Raw genomic sequence first — 18,765 nt, forward strand, 5'->3', positions numbered from 1 at the left:
GAGCCTTTTGGCAAAAAACAAAAAGCGAGTTGGAAGGGACCCAACACTCTGAGCGACCGCCACAGCTGAACTATAACCATGAGAAAGCAAAGCAGGGAAACTACCAGGGATGAAGTCCCTTCTGTGGCCAAAACAACAAGGGCTGTGGGCAACGCATGGGAAGTGACACTGAAAAAGCTGCCCTCATCCCACCCAATTTGAGGCAAGGCATAAAAATAGCTGTTAATCATGAAGACGCCTCTCAAGGAGCATCGGTAGGTAGAAGCAACCTCTCACAGGGACCCACTGGAGGGATCTTGGTGTGTAAATGAAATTTAGGACTTACCCTTTGCTCTTGGGTGGCCACAAAGGTCTGGAATCCAGGGGCCACCCCAAACCCCAGCTCCTGGACGAAGGGTGGCTCGGACTGGCTGTGAATCTGGACTTTGACTCCAGCCTCGAACGTTGTCTCCTCTGGAAGAAGAAGAGGAGAGGTTAGCAGGCTGTGGTGGGTGGGGTGGTGTCCACCTGCATGGGTGTGTTTGCTCCTCCATGCAAAATTATATCTGGTAAATCTGTGCTGCTCAAAAGCAGGAGATAAGCAGTTGGGAGTGCTCTACCTGGATAATCAGACTTCTGGGCATCGAGGAAGGAAACCCAGAGGCAGCATTTGCTATGAGCAGAGCAGACCCAGGACTCAGCCCAAATCACCACTGCTGCCCATCGGGACCAAGAGCATCTCCAGGCTCCTGGTCCTTACACCGCTGCCTATCCCAAGGGCTGACCCTCCCTGTAACAGAGATCCATGATTTCTCCAGCTCGGTCTGTACTCCCAACCTAAAGAAAACAGGAGGTGACATCTGCTTTCTAGTTGATATTTAGTTACAGAATGTATTCCCATATTACTAAAACAAATAAACTCCTCCTTCCCCCAAACAGAGATATTTCTACCATCCATAAGGTCTCCAATGCTGAAAGCATGGGTGCACCCCATCTCTGACGCAGCCTGAAGCCACTTGGGAGATAACGTAGGCAATTAAATAACAAAAACAAGTGTGTTAAATTCAAAGGACCTCATGTTTTTGGCACCTGAAGTTGCTCCAAGCTGGACAAAGGCATTTGCAGCGCATGGGCTCAGACAGATCGTGGAGTTATGGGTGATACGAGGTTTCCACACCCCAAATCTGTGCTGAATACCAAGTAACTCGAGGTCAGTTCCTCTCTTTCACTAGAACCTAAAACCAACCCAAAAGAGTCTTTCAGAAACAGAATTAATGGGATGCAAATCAGACCCGAGTGTGATATATGAGCACTTTGGGCTCCTCTTATCACACAGGCATCTCCACGCAGCTGGGGCGCGTAACCTCCCTCTCTTTAGCATTGCTGCTACGGTCTCAACAAACTAGAGGGAGCATATGGGACTAAAGGGTGGGGGGCTCATTTGCAAAGCAAGTTGTTAACTATGCATAATTTGGCCTAAAAATTGATTTAACCGCTAATACGAATCCATGCCCGTGGCCAGCAAATGCCACCTCTACATCTAAAGAGCTTCTGTTTAAAGATGAGTCACTCTTTATCTTCTTTGCTCACTATTTTCTACTATTTTATTACGCATTTCAATTTTTAACAGCATTATATCTGATCCAAAGCACTGGTAGAAACCCAGCACCAAGGAATCACAGCTGCAGAGCTGTTACACCAGGGGCTGCACAAGGATTTGCAGCAGGAGACAACAGCAGAAGACACCAGACCATGGGGTGATACGGGCAGAGGAGAAGGACAAGAGAAGAATAAGGTCATACTGGATGACATGAGGTTTACAGAGCTCAGGAACCCATCACTTAAGAGGATACAGCTCTGCTGACTCAATCGGGCAGCAAAGAGGACTTTCTTGAACCCTATTCACTTGGTAGCTCCCAAGGCAAAACAAAGCCAGAGGCTGCACGAGTGGGAATGGGCTTATGCACAGATCTGTCAGGCTAACCAAGAGCATCCACATACCTACCTCCTTTGCAGCCAACCATCCTCTGAGGCTTCAACACTGTCATGGCCAAACTGATCAAGTGTTGGTCCAAGAAGGTTGGACCAGAGACCTCCAGAAACCCCTGGCCAGACATGCTGCTGTCACCTTCATCCCCTACTGAGCAAACAAACCCTCCCTGCCAACCACAAACCAAACCACACATTTCATTCAGCTTTTGGGAACAAACAACATTTTAAAAGCCCCATCTGACAGCGACGCTGCTTTACACGTTGGCTACATGAAACTTCAGGCTCTGCACCTGCAGTGATGTGTCTATCATCAGCAGCATCTCCACATCTCAAGCATTTTATCTCAGCAGCCTTTGCAGACCAAGTAGCTGGAGGAGGCTATTAATATTTAACCTTTTAAAGCCCATTTTTTTTACCTAAGGCACAGGAAGACAATTTGGATATAAATAGGATTTATTAAAACAGTTACCTCCCCAGGCTTTGCAAATGTCTGCAAAATTTGAGGTGGGGACAGGGAATGAGCTTTCTGCGTGCTTGGTGGGGGCTCAGCTCCAACCAGTTGGAGTTGGACTTTTAACCAGTCAGAGATGTATTGATCCGCAAGGCTGTTGAACACACAGTCCCATCGATTGATGCCTTTGGTGCCCGCGCTCATCTGCCTGTCTCTGCAATGCTCCATGCACAGTCATTAGATATTTTTGCCTCCTTGTGACAAAAGTTTTTTTTTTTTATCTAAACAATGTCATGATTCAGGGCATGCAGCATTGCTAATTGCATGGGGTGGCACATGGCGGACGCAGAGCATGGGTGCCTCTCCTCTGAGATCTGCATCTTCTCTAGGGGACACCAGCACAGAGACTGTCAGGTTTTTTTGGCTTCTCCCTATGCTGAAGCCTCCTGGAGCAAGGCTGCATTCACCATCCTTGCTCTTGGTCTCTACTTCTGCTCAACACCCAACAACCACGACCTGAATCACTCCCCACCACCCCGTTGTGATGGGTGTTATGGGGAGGAACACAACCCTATTACTGGGACCCACTACAACAAAAACCTGCCTTTCCTTTGCCTTGCTCGGCCATAATTGGGCTCCTCTCCCTCCAAGAGATATCAGACGGATGTTCGACTTGTCCAAGCTCTCTCACTGTCTGCTCACACCCTGCATCTGCCCACCCACGGGGCTCTCATTAGAGGGTCTCCTCCCTGCCAGCATCTCCCTAGCACTGACCCTCCAAAACACCCCAGCAGCGAGGGTGAAGCCAGCTTTCCCCAAAACCTTCGGCAATGCAGAGTGTCCCCATCCAACCTCATCGCCGCTCAAGAGCACCGCAGCAGCCCTGGGCTCCACAGCTGATTCAGCACCCAGGTGCCCAAGCCTCACAGGCAAACACACACCAGAACGGGTTCAAACCCTCTCCTGAGCGCCCACCAACTCCCCCAACTTCAATCCCGATCCTGTTATCCCCCCGTGACGCCCACTCCTGCCATCCCCACCCGGCTCCATCGCTTTGCCTGGTGTTGATCCCCTTCCAACACTTCAGAGGAGATACCATATGCTTCCTTCAGTAATTACCTGACAAGTTGGAGGAGAAAGCTTCTATTTAGTCTAACTTGTTGGGCAACGGGAACTGTTTTGTCGAAACATTTTCCATGCAAAATTATTCTGCCCATTTCTGTGCCTGCCCTGGGTCTGTTCTGCTCTGACTTAATGCCATGTTCCCTGATTGGGTGCTGTGTCCAGGTTCATCTGCGGGTAAATCCCTGCATATTCATACCAAGAAAACAAGATATAGCCTGCAAGTACCCATAAGAGACTTAAAAGCAACAGGGTCTGGAATTTTAAATAGAAAATTCTGGCACGTAGCTATTTGCAATCACGGACGGGGAGGGGAAGGTATTTTCTAAGCCACAGAAGAAACTTTGGTTTTAAAACACAGAGTTATTAATTTTCATCATCGATAATAACAAGAGCAAAATAAACAGCTTTTCTTTTTTTTAGAAAAGCTGCCAAAAGCCAGGCAGCATTCATTGTTTTTCCTGCAAGAAACACATGCGAGGATGAAACTATAAACATGAAACCAGCTTTGAAAAACTGCCACTTCTCCTAAAAATTCATTTTCTACAAAATAGCTGTTTTCCACTAAGAGAAAAAAAATTAAAAGCCCAGCTACAAACCCCTTTGATGGAGTATGCCTGGATCAGTCCTCATTAGCTGCATCGTAAATGTTTCCAAGCTCGGTGCTGGAGCTCAGAAGCATCAGTGTGGGTTAAATATTTGCTGCAAGTGTAAGGAAAAGGTCTCAGAGAACCCAAAAGCTCAAGATCACCTGGTTTGGGGTGCATTTAACTTGCTAAAATGAACGTCCCTGGGCAGAGCAAACCCAAAAAGGCTCTGTGGCAAACCCTGTCTGTAACCCCACAACCGGAGAGGTGCAACCAGGGGTGTGAACATCCACAGAGACATGGGTCGGCCATGGTTTCGCCAGTTTTTGCAGTTTTAGCATCATTTTGAATGGCTTCTTCTAGCGGTACCTCCCGGAGGCACGGGGCTGAGTGCCGGTCCAGGTTGTCACTGCTGTTTTGTTAAGCCTGCTTCTTGTAATCACCCATCAACGGGGAAAAAAATAACTCTGAAAACCCTTTGATTTTAAAAGAAATTCCAGTGACTTGGGGTTTGGTCCTACCTTACGGTTTTTAAACAAATTTCGTGATGTTGCCCAACCACAGACCATCGTTCAGTCTCCAATCCCACTTTTCAGAAGACTTTGCTTGTAAATTCATTTCTTAGTGCATCCCAGGTTGGGAATGGAGTAAAAACTTCTTGATAATTGCATTTTTAAATACATTAATATACATTACTGTACACAGGACAATGTTTCCAAACAAATCCTGAGCTGCTCTTTTCACTGAAGGATTAGAGTAGCGTTAATTAAATTGGGGATTAATTCAGCATGTGCTTCAAGCTGGCTGCAGAGTATTATATGTTGCAGACTGCACAGCTTTCTATTTCTGGTGTTGGCTTTCCATGACTTCGTCGGGGCTTTCTGCTTAGAGCATCGCTCGAAAAATCTTAATAAAGCTCCAGCTGACTGTACGCTCGGGTGCGAGCTACAAAGTTCATCCCTGTGAATATGCAAGAAGCTGCAATTAAAATAAGAAATGCTGCCAAAGGCACGGAGCTACCCTTCTTCCCCTGCCTTATTATGTCCAAACTGATCCTCTTCTCTCTGGCAATTAACATCTGAAGCTGTGCTCAGCACTAATTTATTGGGAATTGAAGATCCAGCCCAAGTCACGGGTCGTTTGTAGCTGGAGCCATCATCTGCCAGCTCTGCCGGCGGTACCGGCAGCTCCGTGGAGGAGACTCCCGCTCAGACAAAACCAAAACAGATCCCACATAGCTCAAACTGAGAAAAGTAGATGGTATTTCTCAGCTGGTTCACATTCTGACTGTATAAGAAAGTGTATAAGAAAGTGACCTGAAGGTTTATTTTGGGTAATAAGCCTTCTCCTGCGGCATGCATAAGCAAGCACAGAGCTGGGAGGTTTGGATTCTCCCCAGAATCTTGTTGTCCTTTGCCTCAGTTTCCCCACCTGTAAAATGGGAGCAATGTTGCCACTTAACTCACTGGGCTGGAAGAGTCACTGGTGCCTCTTCTGTGCTCTGCAAAGCGCAGCTCAACACCTGAGGTGCAAAACCAGGGACTATCTCATGGGGACTGTATCCTCAAGGGGTACGGGCAGCACCAAATGCAACATCTGGAAGGAAGCACAGATGTTCATCCCTGTGCCGGCTACGTTGCATCTGTGAAGGGTATGTTGAGACCACAGTTTCTTGCCTCCCTGGGGGATGAAGGCTCCCCAGGGACAGGGGGGTTGCTGTGGTGCACAGACATGCCCAGAAGATGCTGTGAGACGTCTAGGTTCATCTCTAGTTTTTATGGCATCCTTTGCTCAGTATTGCCATGGAAACGACACGCATCAGAGCAAGCACTCCTCTACCTCCTCCGTAGGGTGGGCTGGCATTCCCGGCACTGGGGTTGAGCACCCCAAGTTGCTCTGGGTGTGCAAAATAGCATGGCCACGTCCCCGTTCCCACCAACCCAGCGACCCCCTAAATCCCTCCTGCATCCCTCCCGCACGGCTCCCACTTAGCTCAGCAGCACGTGGGACCTGGATGTGTGTCCTCGGATTACCCGCCGGGGTCTGTGCCCGCAGTTCAGCACCTCCTGAGCACGTCACGCTCATCACACTGGTGGGGCAGCCAGGACCCACAGCAACCCAGCAGATGTGTCTTGTGGTTGTGGACTTGGGGAAGTCAACTGCCGCTTCAACCAGGCTGTATCTGTGCAGAAATCTTAAACAAATACCTCACGTTCACATTTTTTCCTAGACAAAAATTTATAGATGAAAAAACCCCTCTAAATTGCCATGGAAACACAACTAAGAAATCAGGACCGGCAAGCCTACTGCAAAAAAACCCATGGAATTATAAAGAAACCAGTTTAACGCCAGTGAAACCAGTTTCACTCCCCTGTGCGTGCTCTCATTTCTGTGCAAGTGTCGCATTTTGCTTCACTTAAAGTTGCTTGGTAACAGGATTAAGTGAAGCTGAAATAAGAGTATTTGCAACAGGGCTCGGGGAGGGTTGATAGCAACCGTTTGACAGGCGACAGAGTCGACACAACTTTCCCCACTAAAAAAGTCACTCAAAATTTGTCCTGTGTATTTTGCTATTGCGGGCTGTGCTTTGGCTGCTGTTTTGGGAGCAATCAGGGACTACGGATTTCCCCACGGATGAAAATGAGATGTCTACCACCAGCTCTGGCAGCTGCTGGGAAAAATAACCATGCGTCCCGCTCGGATTGCGGCAGGAGCGAGAGTTGTGCAGAGCGTGCGTGAACCCAGCCTGGCTGCTCACCTCCACTGAAGAGGGACAAATTAAATGTACAGAAGCCACCATGCGAGGGTGGCCAGGGGAGCCCATCGTAGTGTTGTCCATCTGGCTGAGCTTCAGAGGGGTCTGGCTGGTCCTGAGTGTGTGGTAGGGCCAGCGCTGGCCCAAGGGAATGGGGAGAAGTTGACGCTGGAGAAGACAAAAATGCCCCCAACGTGGCTGGAGAAGAGCCCCTGCTGTAGAAGAGAGGAAACCTCGCTAACTGCTTTCCAGGAGGTGTATATTGCGTTTAGGGTGGGGTGATAGATGGAAAGTCCCAAAATCTACATGTTACAGTCCTATAGAGAGGGCTGATGGAGACCACCCAGCCCTTTACTCTTAAGGACAGGCCCCTCAGCCTTGTCCCCTTTCTGCTGGGAGCCCAAAAGCCAGGACATCATCTCCAAGGCCATTAGCCTTTACAACCTTTTGAGCGCACCAAGGAGAGCCGTCTTCTCCCTCCGATGTGATCTCCTTGCCACGGTCCATGCCGGGGTCTAATGGATGCTACAGTGACACCCCCACTAGGAGCTCCAGGCAAGCCCTGTGCCCAACTCTGGACTTTTAAATCTATTTTCAGGCTTTTCCTGTCACCGAAGGAGCGCGGCAGCAGCTCCAGAGTGATTCATCCCATCCCAGGGAGATGTCTACAGCAGGATGAGTCACGTCCAAGGTGCTGCAACTTCCCTTCACTGAGTCAAGACAACTCCTTAATCTCCATAAGCAGCTACGATAGGATCAGATAAGCACAACCAAGCCCCAACGGGAAATTCAGGCGTTCCCTTCTCAGAGCTAAGGAAGCAATAAAAGTAACCAGCTTCTCTCTCTACAACCCTTCCCTGTAGCTATGAAATCAAACCTTGCTGCTTCAAAGCACTGCTGACGACCTGCAACATGGACTTCATGTTCCCCTGATCCTCTCGAATAATCAGTGTCAGGATGAAATGGGGGAAAAGGATCGATTCCTGGTGGACCAGCTCCTCTCTCATGGAAGTGGGAAGTGATCTGAGACCCCCCAAGCATCGCCTAGGAGCCGGACAACTCAGGTAGACATGGCTCCAGCATAGCAGTGATGATCTCAAGGCTACTGGAGGCTTTGATGGTGATGGAGAGCAGATGAAGAGCAGCACAGAAGCACCGTGTGATACGGTCCACTATAGCAAGTCATCAAGTAGTTTGTGTGCAAAGTTAAAGATTTATTCTGGGAAAACAAAACCAAGCGCCCTGCACCTGAAAGAGCTACCAGCATGAAAGGCCACCCGCTTGCGTTAAAGGCAAGTGAGGTAGTGGTATTAGCTACAGAGGTAAATCAATTCTTCCTCTTTATCTCTTGGGACACAGAGCATTTGAGAGAGGATTTTTTTTTTTTCCTCTTTTCCTTTTTTTTTTAATGAGAGAATACTTTGAAAAACCTCACCTCCTTGTATCTGAAAGGTGCAGACAGCCCAGCCCTCCGGGCTGCGACAGGAGCATGGACAGCTGCTTCCCCACCTCGACTGCTCCACGAAGGGGATGGGAGCCATGCTGTCACCCAACTGTCACCACCACATGACACCTCCTGTTGTTTCTCTTTGCTTTGGCGAGAAGGGATTTGATGAAGAGAAGAGAAGAGAAAAAAGAAAAGGAAGAGAAAGAGGAGGAAGAGAACCGCTGTAGAGGTCCTCTACCTGTAGAACCTGCAAAAGGAAGACTGAAAGGGCAATTTGGGAAGGGCAGAAGATGGACCTTATGTCCTTTTCTCTTCCCATGGCCCAAAGGCTGGAGAAGCAGCAGCGAAGCCTCTGCTGTATAATCCCAAGAGATGGGGCACAGAGCTGATCCTTTCATCTGGCACCACTGGGACCACCATGCAATTCCTACACAGTAAACCGGGATAATATACATGGGATATAAACCCCAAAACACAAACTAACGCTCCAGGATATAAGGCAACAACCACACTTAGCTGGGACCCAAAGCTTTCCTACAAGCAATTCACTACTTAATCCCCCACTAAGCATTTATTTGGGTATCTTCTACTTAATTATCCCGTCCCGGTGCTGGAAGATGGAGGAGATGGGACATGATCAAGCTCCTCTGCTACAAAAGGCAAGCCCGGAGCGGAGGTTCTTGCCTGCTCACTCCATTCCAAGCTCTCTGTAAAGCACAGCCGCGATTCATTACTCACCAAGTAACAGAAGGTGTTATAACAAACTACATTAAGCATATCCGCTATTTTTAGTTAAGCATATTGCATTTGCATACTAAATCTGAGGGGCCATATGTCTCAACGTATATTATTAAAAAGCTTCTTACATAATATACGGGGCAGGAGAAACCAGCAGGTCTCCAGCAAGCCGAGCCCAGAGCTGTTAAAGCGGTTTTGCTGGACGGCGAGGAGCCAGCAAATGAATATTTCACTTCCTTGCTTCTCTCCTATTAAGCTTAAGCTTTAATCATTAAAGTGGGGAAACAAGTGTCTCGTAACCTGCTTTACTGTGGGGTCATGCCAGGGCAGGGAGGGTTATTCCTGCCAGGTTACGCTGCTTATACAATCGCTTCTTGGTGGGGAAGGAAAATAAATTCCCTTCCCAGATCAGCATCCTTTGGGAATCGTGTGTGGCAGGGAAGGGTGACCATGGGAGGGAGGACAGCCAAAAAATCAGGGAGGTGGTCGGAGCCACCCTAGTACCTCCTCCATCCCTGGGAGCTGCTGCCAGAAATACGGAGCGAGGAAGGGAGAGATATCCCCTCTGGAGGGGAGAAATATTCCCCGCATCCAGAGCTGGGGGTGCTGGCCCCCCTGGGCCACCCATCTGCCAGCTTTTGCTTCAGCAAGCTGCTGCCACTGCAGGGACAGAAATGATTCAAAAAAAAAAAGAAAAAAAAAAAAAAAAAAAAAAAAAAGAAAGGACATATTTTAAAGGCGCTGAAGTGGTTCTTGCACATCCCTCCCCCTCCTCAGGAGCCTCACCGCTTCCCCCAGAACATCTTGAAATATTAAACGGTGAAAGAGCTGCTGCTAATTTTGGCTGGTAGCGGAGCCAGATGGAAGCAGATTTCCCAGCGCTGAGGCTGAGCCCTGGCTCTGCTGCTGCCCCTTTCGAGGCGGACGGATGCACGGAGAGGACCAGGACACCTCGGAGCCTGAGCCCAGGGGTTCAGCCAGCTTTTGGCACTGATGGAAGGGAGATGTGAGACATCATCTCCATGTACTCAGTAGAGGAGTCAGCAGGACACGGTTTCTCAGCCTGGAGGGCCAAAGAGGTGCCAGGGAGATCTCCAGCTCTGAGCACTGTTGGCTCCCAGGAAGCCCCTCTGCACCCCGACACCCCTCTGGGAACGCGGGGCCCATGGGAAGGCACAGTAGTCCCAAAGTGGGGCAGAAGATGAAGATTGGGGCGGGTCACCACCCCAAGATGGTGGGTGACCATCCCAAGTGGTGCTCTCATCACCTTCACCACCCTGACCTGTGGTGAGAGCCTCCATGGGGCTGTAAAGGTCCATGCAGGTCACCAGACCAAGCTGTGTCAGGCCCAGCTCCTCTGCAGGATCTGTGCTTAATTATTCAGCCTGGAGGATGCTGTAGAGCTCGCATCAGTCCAGCACCACTGGCAGATAACCAGGATTTGCTCCCGCTGGGCCATTATCCTACAAGGACAAGACTTCCCTCTCGAGCCAAGCTCGTGCCTCCCCATCACCTGCCTGCTTTTCTCATTCTGCAGCCACTCCAATGAGTACAAACCTCTTACAACTATTTATTTTCTCCTGGTCCCTCTCCAGGACACGTTGCTAGAGGCTGAAGCGCAGAAGTCCCCGCAGGCAGGAGGACTCTGCTGCCAGAACCCCGCTCCGGAGCAGGTCCCATTTGCTTTTGCATCTTTTCAGAGAAAAGCAATTTCTCTTTGAACACAAAGCCGGGCTGGATGGAAAAGCTTTGGAGTTAGTGTGCAATTAAATAAAATCACCGCGGGTACAAGGACGTTTGAAGACAGGCAGCAGGCAGAGAGGTTTTCACCATTTTCAGAAACCTTGACTCTGTGCCCTGCCTGAATTGCACTGACAGCTGTGGTTATGTCTATTTAATTTGCATCGCCTATAAATGTCAGTGTTTTGAGTGATGTAATTTCAAAGCACTTTGGTGAACTCGGCAACTAAGTAAACACTTATTTTAATGGAAAAGGATGCGCCTCAGAAGCAGTTTATGATTACTAAATGCCAGGAAAGAGCTAGTCTATCAGAGCAGGGGAAAAAAAAAGACAAGTATTATAGTTACATCAGTGAGGGAAAGGCTTCTCCTGCTCGTGCATTTGTTAGAGATTTCAAAACCTTGTCCAGTAAGAACCAAGACAGACCTGAAATCAATAGCTGATTTTTCTGGAGGTGGGGAAAGAAAAAGGGAAAAAAGCTAAAAAAGAAACCCCAACCCCCTGCTCTAACTCAGGGATACAAGGGGGTAAGTCTTGTCTCGCATCCAATGCAATGCTTCAACAACTGGGATGCAGCATATTTTAGAGAGATTTAGGTTTTTCCACACATTTCCACAAGGTTTCAGATCCTCCGTATGTCCTTAGAAAACTCCCCACTGAGTAACTTTTACCCCTAGCAGCCAAATGGATTTTAAACCTTAACAGAAGAAAACCTAAAAGTCTGTGGGCTTGGGCAGTGGAGAATTTCATATTGCCTATTTGTTAGTTTATTTATGGTATCCTATTTTATAGCGATTTTTCAGGATTAGGGTTACCAAAGTGTGGAGAGCAGGTGGCTGCAGGAGGTGATGCTCCCCCAGGGTTCCTTCTGCTCCTCCAATCTCAGCTTCCCACCCGCAGACCTTCTAAGTTGCCTTCACCACTCCCATCATCCACACACGAAAACCAAACCCTTTTTGCACCAAGAAAGGATTTTCCCTCTCTATATATGTCCCGTCTTCAGCCTAAAGCATCACTGCTTCCTCACAGCGTCTCCACCTCCCTCCCTTTGCCCCCAAAAAGACCCCGGTGTTTCCCCCCACCAGCCCTCTCTCCCTCCCGCTGTCCCCCCCAACGTCGCATATGGAGGATGCTATATATAAAAATATTTGCATTGTGTTGTAGTGCGCTGCCCACGGTAAGGCCAGCAGGGCACAGACAGATCTCATATGGCAGCAGGCAGTCTAATATTTTCCTCTGATAAAAATAACCTGTGAAAATTACATCTAGCACGGCCTGCAGTGCTGCGATGAATTTTGCTGGAGGGGAGGAAAAAAAGAAAAAAAAAAAAAAATCAGCACTAATCTGGAGATTTAAGCGGAAAATGACGTCGCTGATACGGGAGGTTGCATCTGAGTTTTTGCGAGGCACAGGGAGAAAATGGCACCATGAGAGACTGGGCAGGAGGGGAAATACAGTGACAGGATGGAGCACGAGGCATAGCTGTACCCTGCTGAGATTTTGGGGAGATGAGGTGGATTTTCCAAGGGAGCCAAAGCGAAGGAAACGTTCAGCTCCTTGTGTTTTGGTCATCTCAGAGTTGACCATCAAGTCCTAGGTGGTCAGTAGGGTCCCTCCACAGCCCATGTAGAGGGATGGGTGATTGTCCACCCCATCCTTTGAGGGCTTCTTGATGAGAAATCTCTTTTTAATGCGTAATGGACAGTGGGGTGGCTCCACTTCAGCTTTCAGAGCTCGGTCACCCTGTTCATCACCCAAATCCACCTTCTCAGGTGCCAATGCACACAAAGAAATGATGCCTGCAAACCAGGGGACTTCAAGAGAGTCTTAGTAGCGCAACCTCATCTGAAATACTGTCATCAGTTCTGGTCACTGGAGCCTGATCAATGGAGATGGGGAAAGGAGCACACCAAAGCTGCTGGGATGGGAAGAGGAGCAAGGAACCCGGCATTTGGGAGGAGTCCAACACAGCTTGAGTTGTGTTTTGTCTGGCAAGATGAAGGCTACGAATCCTCTCTATAAATACATCAAAGGCAAACACCAGAAGGGAGCAGAGCGTTTCCACCGACAGGAAAATATTTGTAAAAAAAAGAATAAAATAAAATCCAAACTAGGATAAACTGATGGTGAATAAGTTTAATCTGGAAATCAAAAGCTGTGGAGTCAACAGTACAGGGCCTGGCAGAAAGCGCATTGCTAGCACAGATAGCTTAAACGCCACGTTGCGGCACTGGAGCCAGGATACAATCATCTGTCCTTCAAGGAGAAGCCTTGCTCATTCAAAACCTGAAGGCATTTTAGCTGCAAAGGCTTACGGGCAGCCCCACAGTCCACTTCCAGGCTCTACGGTTTGTGGTGGAAGGCTGAGGTCCTCCATCGTCCTGGTGGGCACCATGCACGGCTGTGCCTGCTCTGCACCCACTTTTGCATCCAGAAAGCAAAAGCATCAGGGAGCCGGGCGGAGGAACAAACCACTGGGGTTAAGAAGATGCAAAGACTGCCTCCTGCATCTCCCCATCCTACCTGGCCTCAAAGACCTGTGTCGTAATGTTTTATGGACCATAACTCCAACCCCAAGGAAAGATTTTGCCTCTGGAAACCTCAATTCTTGCCCCTTGCCAGGGCACAGGAGAGGGTCCCTGTGTCCATGGGACCCACTCAGCATCCTTACAGCAACAGCCCAGGGCTCCCGCAGGCTCCTGGGTGTCAACATCCCACCCTGGGGCAGTGAAATGACCAAATCCAGCCCCACAGCCTTGGTCTGCTCCTCTCCAAAGCCCAGCCCTGCTCCCTTGGCCGCAGCGGCGTGGGATGGAGCCAGGAGGCAGAGATGCAAGTACTCTTGCTTTTACGAGTTTGCAGCTTCACGAGTTCGATACTAACTTGTATTGCAGAAATAATGCTTAATTATTGTTTTTATTAGTTAAATACTTATGGAAGCCCATGCAACATTATACAAACAACCCCGTGAGGCCATTACTACTGTTATAGAAATAAATATCTGCACTGAAGGGCATTATCATGAGACACTGAAGATAAATTGTTCCTGACTCCTGGGATGGAGTATAACAAACTGCTTTGTAACGTTAAAATGTGTCAATTTTTCCCTTGGGAACACGCTCGGATAAGAGCTCAGAGTGTGAGCAATGCATCTCAATCAGGACATCACTGAAATAAACAGGATTTTTTTGCCGTTTTTTCCCCCAGAATCGGCTCTGATATCCCTTGCGATGTGGCTACACCATAGAGCTGCTTCAGCCCTAGCCTAGAATTAGATGGGAGTCAAATCTCCGTGACCTGCATGCCTCGGAGGAAGAGGTCGGCGAAGTGATGGAGAGAGGCCACCAGTGAAACAGCCTGGACCATGGAGGAGCAAACTGGGGGGACCTTCCGCCCCCCCACTGGGACCAGGAGCCTGCACTGGATTCAGACTCTGTGGCAGGTGCTGAAGAGTCGCAAAATAAATTAGTTTGGAGAAGATGCTGGATGGCTAAAACGTCAGCGCCGGGTGCACAGTGCCATGGTGCTCAGAACTGGTGGGAAATGGGTTTCTTGCCTGAAAGCGAGACTTCAAAAACAATGACCCTGCGAGCTGAAGGTCTCTTGCCCTGGACCAAAGATGACCACACCACAAGGAAAAGCAGACCTGGCTCAGAGCCCCTTTTCTCCAGGCCATGCATGAATCCTTTACTATCTTTGACCTTTCCCCATAAAGAGATGGACTTCTGCCTCCAGCTGCCTGGCATGTTTCGGGATGTACACAGGGCTGCTCGATAGCAGAAACCTCTTTCACATCCCTGCTTCCAAAGACACCGATTTTGCTTTTCTCAAGCTGACCTTCCACTGGAAGAAAAGAGACTTTTCCTTCCATATGCACAGATTTGAGAGAAGGCAACAGCAATTGCTTCCCTTCTCCGCTGTTCGCACACTCCAAAATATTTGAGTAACAACATCGTGTAGTATAATTTGTCACTTGGCCAAACTCTGCAGATGGCATTTCCCTCTCTTAATCTTTATAAGCTTCTCCTTAAATAGTAGTAGTGGAAGTAATAACCACAACAAAAATATTAAAATTGATAAACAAAACACAGGCGCAGTCCTCTTTCCTAAAGCTCCCCACTTTTGCAGGGTGTTTGGTACCAAAGTAGACATCGGTGGTGGCAGCCTGCCAGAACCAACCCTAGATAGCCCCAAAACGCTTGGGTTTCTTCCCAGGTAGTAGTGCCTCTGCGTACCACGCAGCTCTAAACCAGCTCGTTTTTTATTGCCACGTGGCTTTGCGATCTCACTCTGCTGTCACTAAGCAAGAAAATCACCCAACCCCAACAACAGTCATGACCTGGCACACCTCATCGCCAAAAAACGAGGAAGCATTAGAAATGTGTCCAGAAGAAAGATGCCAAGGTGCCAGCAGTGCAGGTCACCAGCAACATCACCCGCACACCGCCCCGCAGGGCAGGCAGGGCGAGCTCCTGCCAGGGTCCCCACGGGTGCCAAGTGACCTGTCTCAACAGCCGGGGCTGGAAGAGCCCTGCTGAGGCCACCAACCCCCTGCCCCAGGGCTGCCTCACGTCAGTCCCAGCCTCCTCCGATGGACCATCATCTAACCTGTCCCTTAAGCCTCCAGTGAAGACGGGTTTCCCTCACTCCATTACAGGCACAAGGGACAACAGGAGGAGAAGATATCTTTCCAGGGCTTCATCCAGTGCCCTCCCCGCCACCCAAGTCCATTCACTCTTCACCTACCCACCATGGCTTGTCCCTCCCTTTCTCTCCAGCTAAGTCTTTCCCATATCTGAAGACTGATCAGCATTTCTCCTTCACCCTCTCTAAACCAGACAGGGTGAATTCCTTCCCCAGTTCAACCACCTCCAGTGAAGCGCAGCGTTGCTGCAGGTAACTCTGCGCAGCAGAAGACCTCACGTGGCAGCAGGTACCACCACCATGTCATTGCAACGGCTGGAGCTCTGCCAGCACAGACACAGCACAGCTGATACAGACCTTGCAATACTCAGCTTTTTTCTCCCTTTTCCCCTTTCCTCCACACACCCAGCCATCACAGATCTAGTAAATACAGCAGCAGAAATGCACCACTTGCAGGCTGATGGGAGAGGAGCTTTGACTCTCTCCTGCCCTCCTTTTAACCTTCATAAAAGCTGAATAATTAATGGCAATTTTTTTTTTCACCTTTGCTCTTCTGTACTGCTGAGACAGTCTTTACCTGCTCTCCAGCCATCCAGAAGCGTGCTCTAGATGCTCTTTGCCATCTGTGATCCCTTCGAGCGCTTTGTGTTACTGCAGTGAGACACGGTACAACCAGAGACAGCTGTGCTCTTCAACAGAGATGCTCAACATGGACCGTTGGCTATTTTGTCTTGTAAACAAGGGAGGAGAAAGACATAACTGAAAGGACAATGAAAATTTGGTGATGCTGCCTGATGATGAAATGAGATGAGGTAAGGAGCAGCCACCAAGAGTTGTAGGTACCCTCATGGAGTGCTTCTACATGGTGCATGGGCACTGGGGCTCCTCAATTTCTTTCACAAGGTCCTGCATTATCACAAGAAAGACATTTTTATTTGCTCCATGTATCAGGAAAGACAGATTATTTGCTCCTTGAGAGCTGGCCGAAGCAATGATGTTTATAGGAGAAGATTATCAGGCTCTGCTCATGTTGCTCAGCACAACTGAAATGCTTCCAGAGCATCTACAGGAGGGGAAAACCCTTCCACCGTCATCTTCAACACAGCTTAACACCGCACGGGGACTAAAGCAATTTGCCTTAGGAAGCACCTGGGAGGTCTCAAATGTGCACATGTTGCTACAGGCTGGACAAAGTCGGAGCAAAATGATGATCCCTGCACCAAAGAGATTAATACAATTAAATTTAATTAGCACTTGCAAAAGACTTTTATCTTCAAAGTTCTTTCTAGCCACAAAATCTCCTGGTACTTCCATGAGATTGATTATTACGTGCAGAGCTCTTCATCTTCCAGGAGGGAAACGAAGACACTTGGGGAAGGGTCAAAACCAGAGAGGGGGTGATGACCTGAATTATCCTCACGTAAAACTGGCACATCCAGAGAGCATCCCAAAACCTCACCAGAGTCACCAATACCTCACTCCCAGCGCTCAGAAAAAAATAGCAATAAAAATCGGATATTTGCAGGTACCTTTGCAGCTCCTGGGACAGCAGAGGCTGAGGGTGCAGAGAGCAGCTCCCAAACCTCGTCTCCTCGGTGTGAGCTACCCGGACACTGGCCGATAGCTGCAACATTGGCCGTGCCAGGCTTTTTCTCATCTCTCCTTACTACCCCAGGAATTCTTGCTATTTTGAGGACTCACATTTTGGCTACAGACATTTAACTTGACACACCAGTCACAAAGACTTGAATGAAAGCTGCAGCATGAAATGCATATTTAATTTTAATGCTGCACGGCATTGCTTTGTAACCTGAATCTGTTGATTTTAGGTGCCTTATCTCTGCTTTACCAGATTTCCCAAAGCCAGCTTCTAGTTTTTATTCCTTTAGTTTTGCCTTTAAAAAAAAAAAGCCCCAAAGCCAGGAAATGTTCATTTAAGAAAAGTTCTTGAAACATCTACATCCCTTAAAGGATTTTCTCATTAAGTCATTGATACGTATTTACAGCCTTCACTTTAACAACGTGATGTTACTGGGGATGTCTGGCTGGGCTCGCTAATACCAGTCCTACAGAGGCTAAAGCCTGGCTGCCACAGCAGCTCACGCACCTTTTCAAGCAGGAGCACAGGAACAGCAGCAGCTTTCCCAGGCACGTCTTAAGTGCTCTGCACATACGTGTCTGCATAGGGACTGGGTGTTGGGAAAGGACGAGGTGAGATACCTGCAGCAGACAAGCACTGTGGTTTTATGATTTTTTTTTGTTTTTTTTTTTTATTTTTTTAATCAGGGTGTTTAACTGCTGAACTGGCACAAATTGGACCTAGAGGTCGTTGCATGATGTGCTGGTTGAGCTAGGATGGGTTGAAACGCAGTCCTTAGACGAGCTCATGGGCCAGGACCTCCAGATCAGGCTCATCTTGGGGACCAGAGGGGCCGCCAGACAAAACGTGGGGATGCTACTGACTCGCCTGTGCTGCTCGGCGAGGAAATCCCTTGCAGAAAGCCCACAGGTTTCAGGATTGTGTTCGCTTACTAGCTGCCAAAGCTGTTGAGATATTCTTCTTGGTGGCTAAAAAAAGCACCTGGTTTGGGCTCAGAAATCCGAAAGCTTAAAGACTGGCTACAAATGAACACTTCCCTGTATTTATTAAAAACATACAACCATTTGATTTTAATACCAAGCTGAAATCTCTGCCCCCATCAAGTTCTTCAATTCCACAAGCCGTGTTGGATGACCAACATCAATCCTTGGGGCAATCCGCTCCTGGATCAGCCCCTGACCATTTCCTGGGCGCATGGAAACAGCAGTACCTGCTACATCACAAAAGAGAACAAATAGCTTTTTCAACAACTGTGTTGGCTCTCTCCAGCTCCACGATAACATCGAGAGGCCCTGGAGAGCAATTCACCATGAACGGGAATATATCGGTTATGTGACAACCTTAATGACACAGCCCAGACACAAAAACCCGAGTAACCTTTGAGGTGCCTCTCTTCACTCTGGCGCTATTGATGAGTGTGCTCGGGCAAACACAATTAATTTTTAGTGGCAGCCTAATTTTGTAGATGCTCTGGTTGTCAGGGGGCTGGTGGAAGTTGGAAATAACATTGACCTTTTCTCCCCAGGAAACCTGGCTAATTGAATGAATTCTTGCTCTCATTAGGAAAAGGTCCAAGATGCAGCACATTTTACACCTCCCTTTAGGTGACACCAGCCAGCCTCCTAAAGGTCAAGCTGCCTCTTGATGAGCTGATCCGAGATCAGAGTTTCCTATTGCAAAAAAGCAATGAGTTCTTCTGGCCCAAACCC

The 18,765-nt window shown here is 48.5% G+C and overlaps 1 protein-coding gene across 4 annotated transcripts in view; it reads right to left on the reverse strand.

Moving 5' to 3' along the window:
- Positions 1-18,765, reverse strand: part of ASIC2 (acid sensing ion channel subunit 2) — a 498,112-nt gene that overhangs the window by 21,789 nt on the left and 457,558 nt on the right. For all 4 annotated transcript variants that reach the window (XM_075775303.1, XM_075775306.1, XM_075775304.1 and 1 more), the window contains exon 3: positions 326-453. In XM_075775303.1, coding sequence (XP_075631418.1) covers positions 326-453 — 128 coding nt within the window. The remainder of the gene's footprint in view (positions 1-325; positions 454-18,765) is intronic.

Source organism: Balearica regulorum, chromosome 24 (assembly GCF_011004875.1).
Source record: "Balearica regulorum gibbericeps isolate bBalReg1 chromosome 24, bBalReg1.pri, whole genome shotgun sequence".
In the NCBI taxonomy this organism is placed as follows: domain Eukaryota; kingdom Metazoa; phylum Chordata; class Aves; order Gruiformes; family Gruidae; genus Balearica; species Balearica regulorum.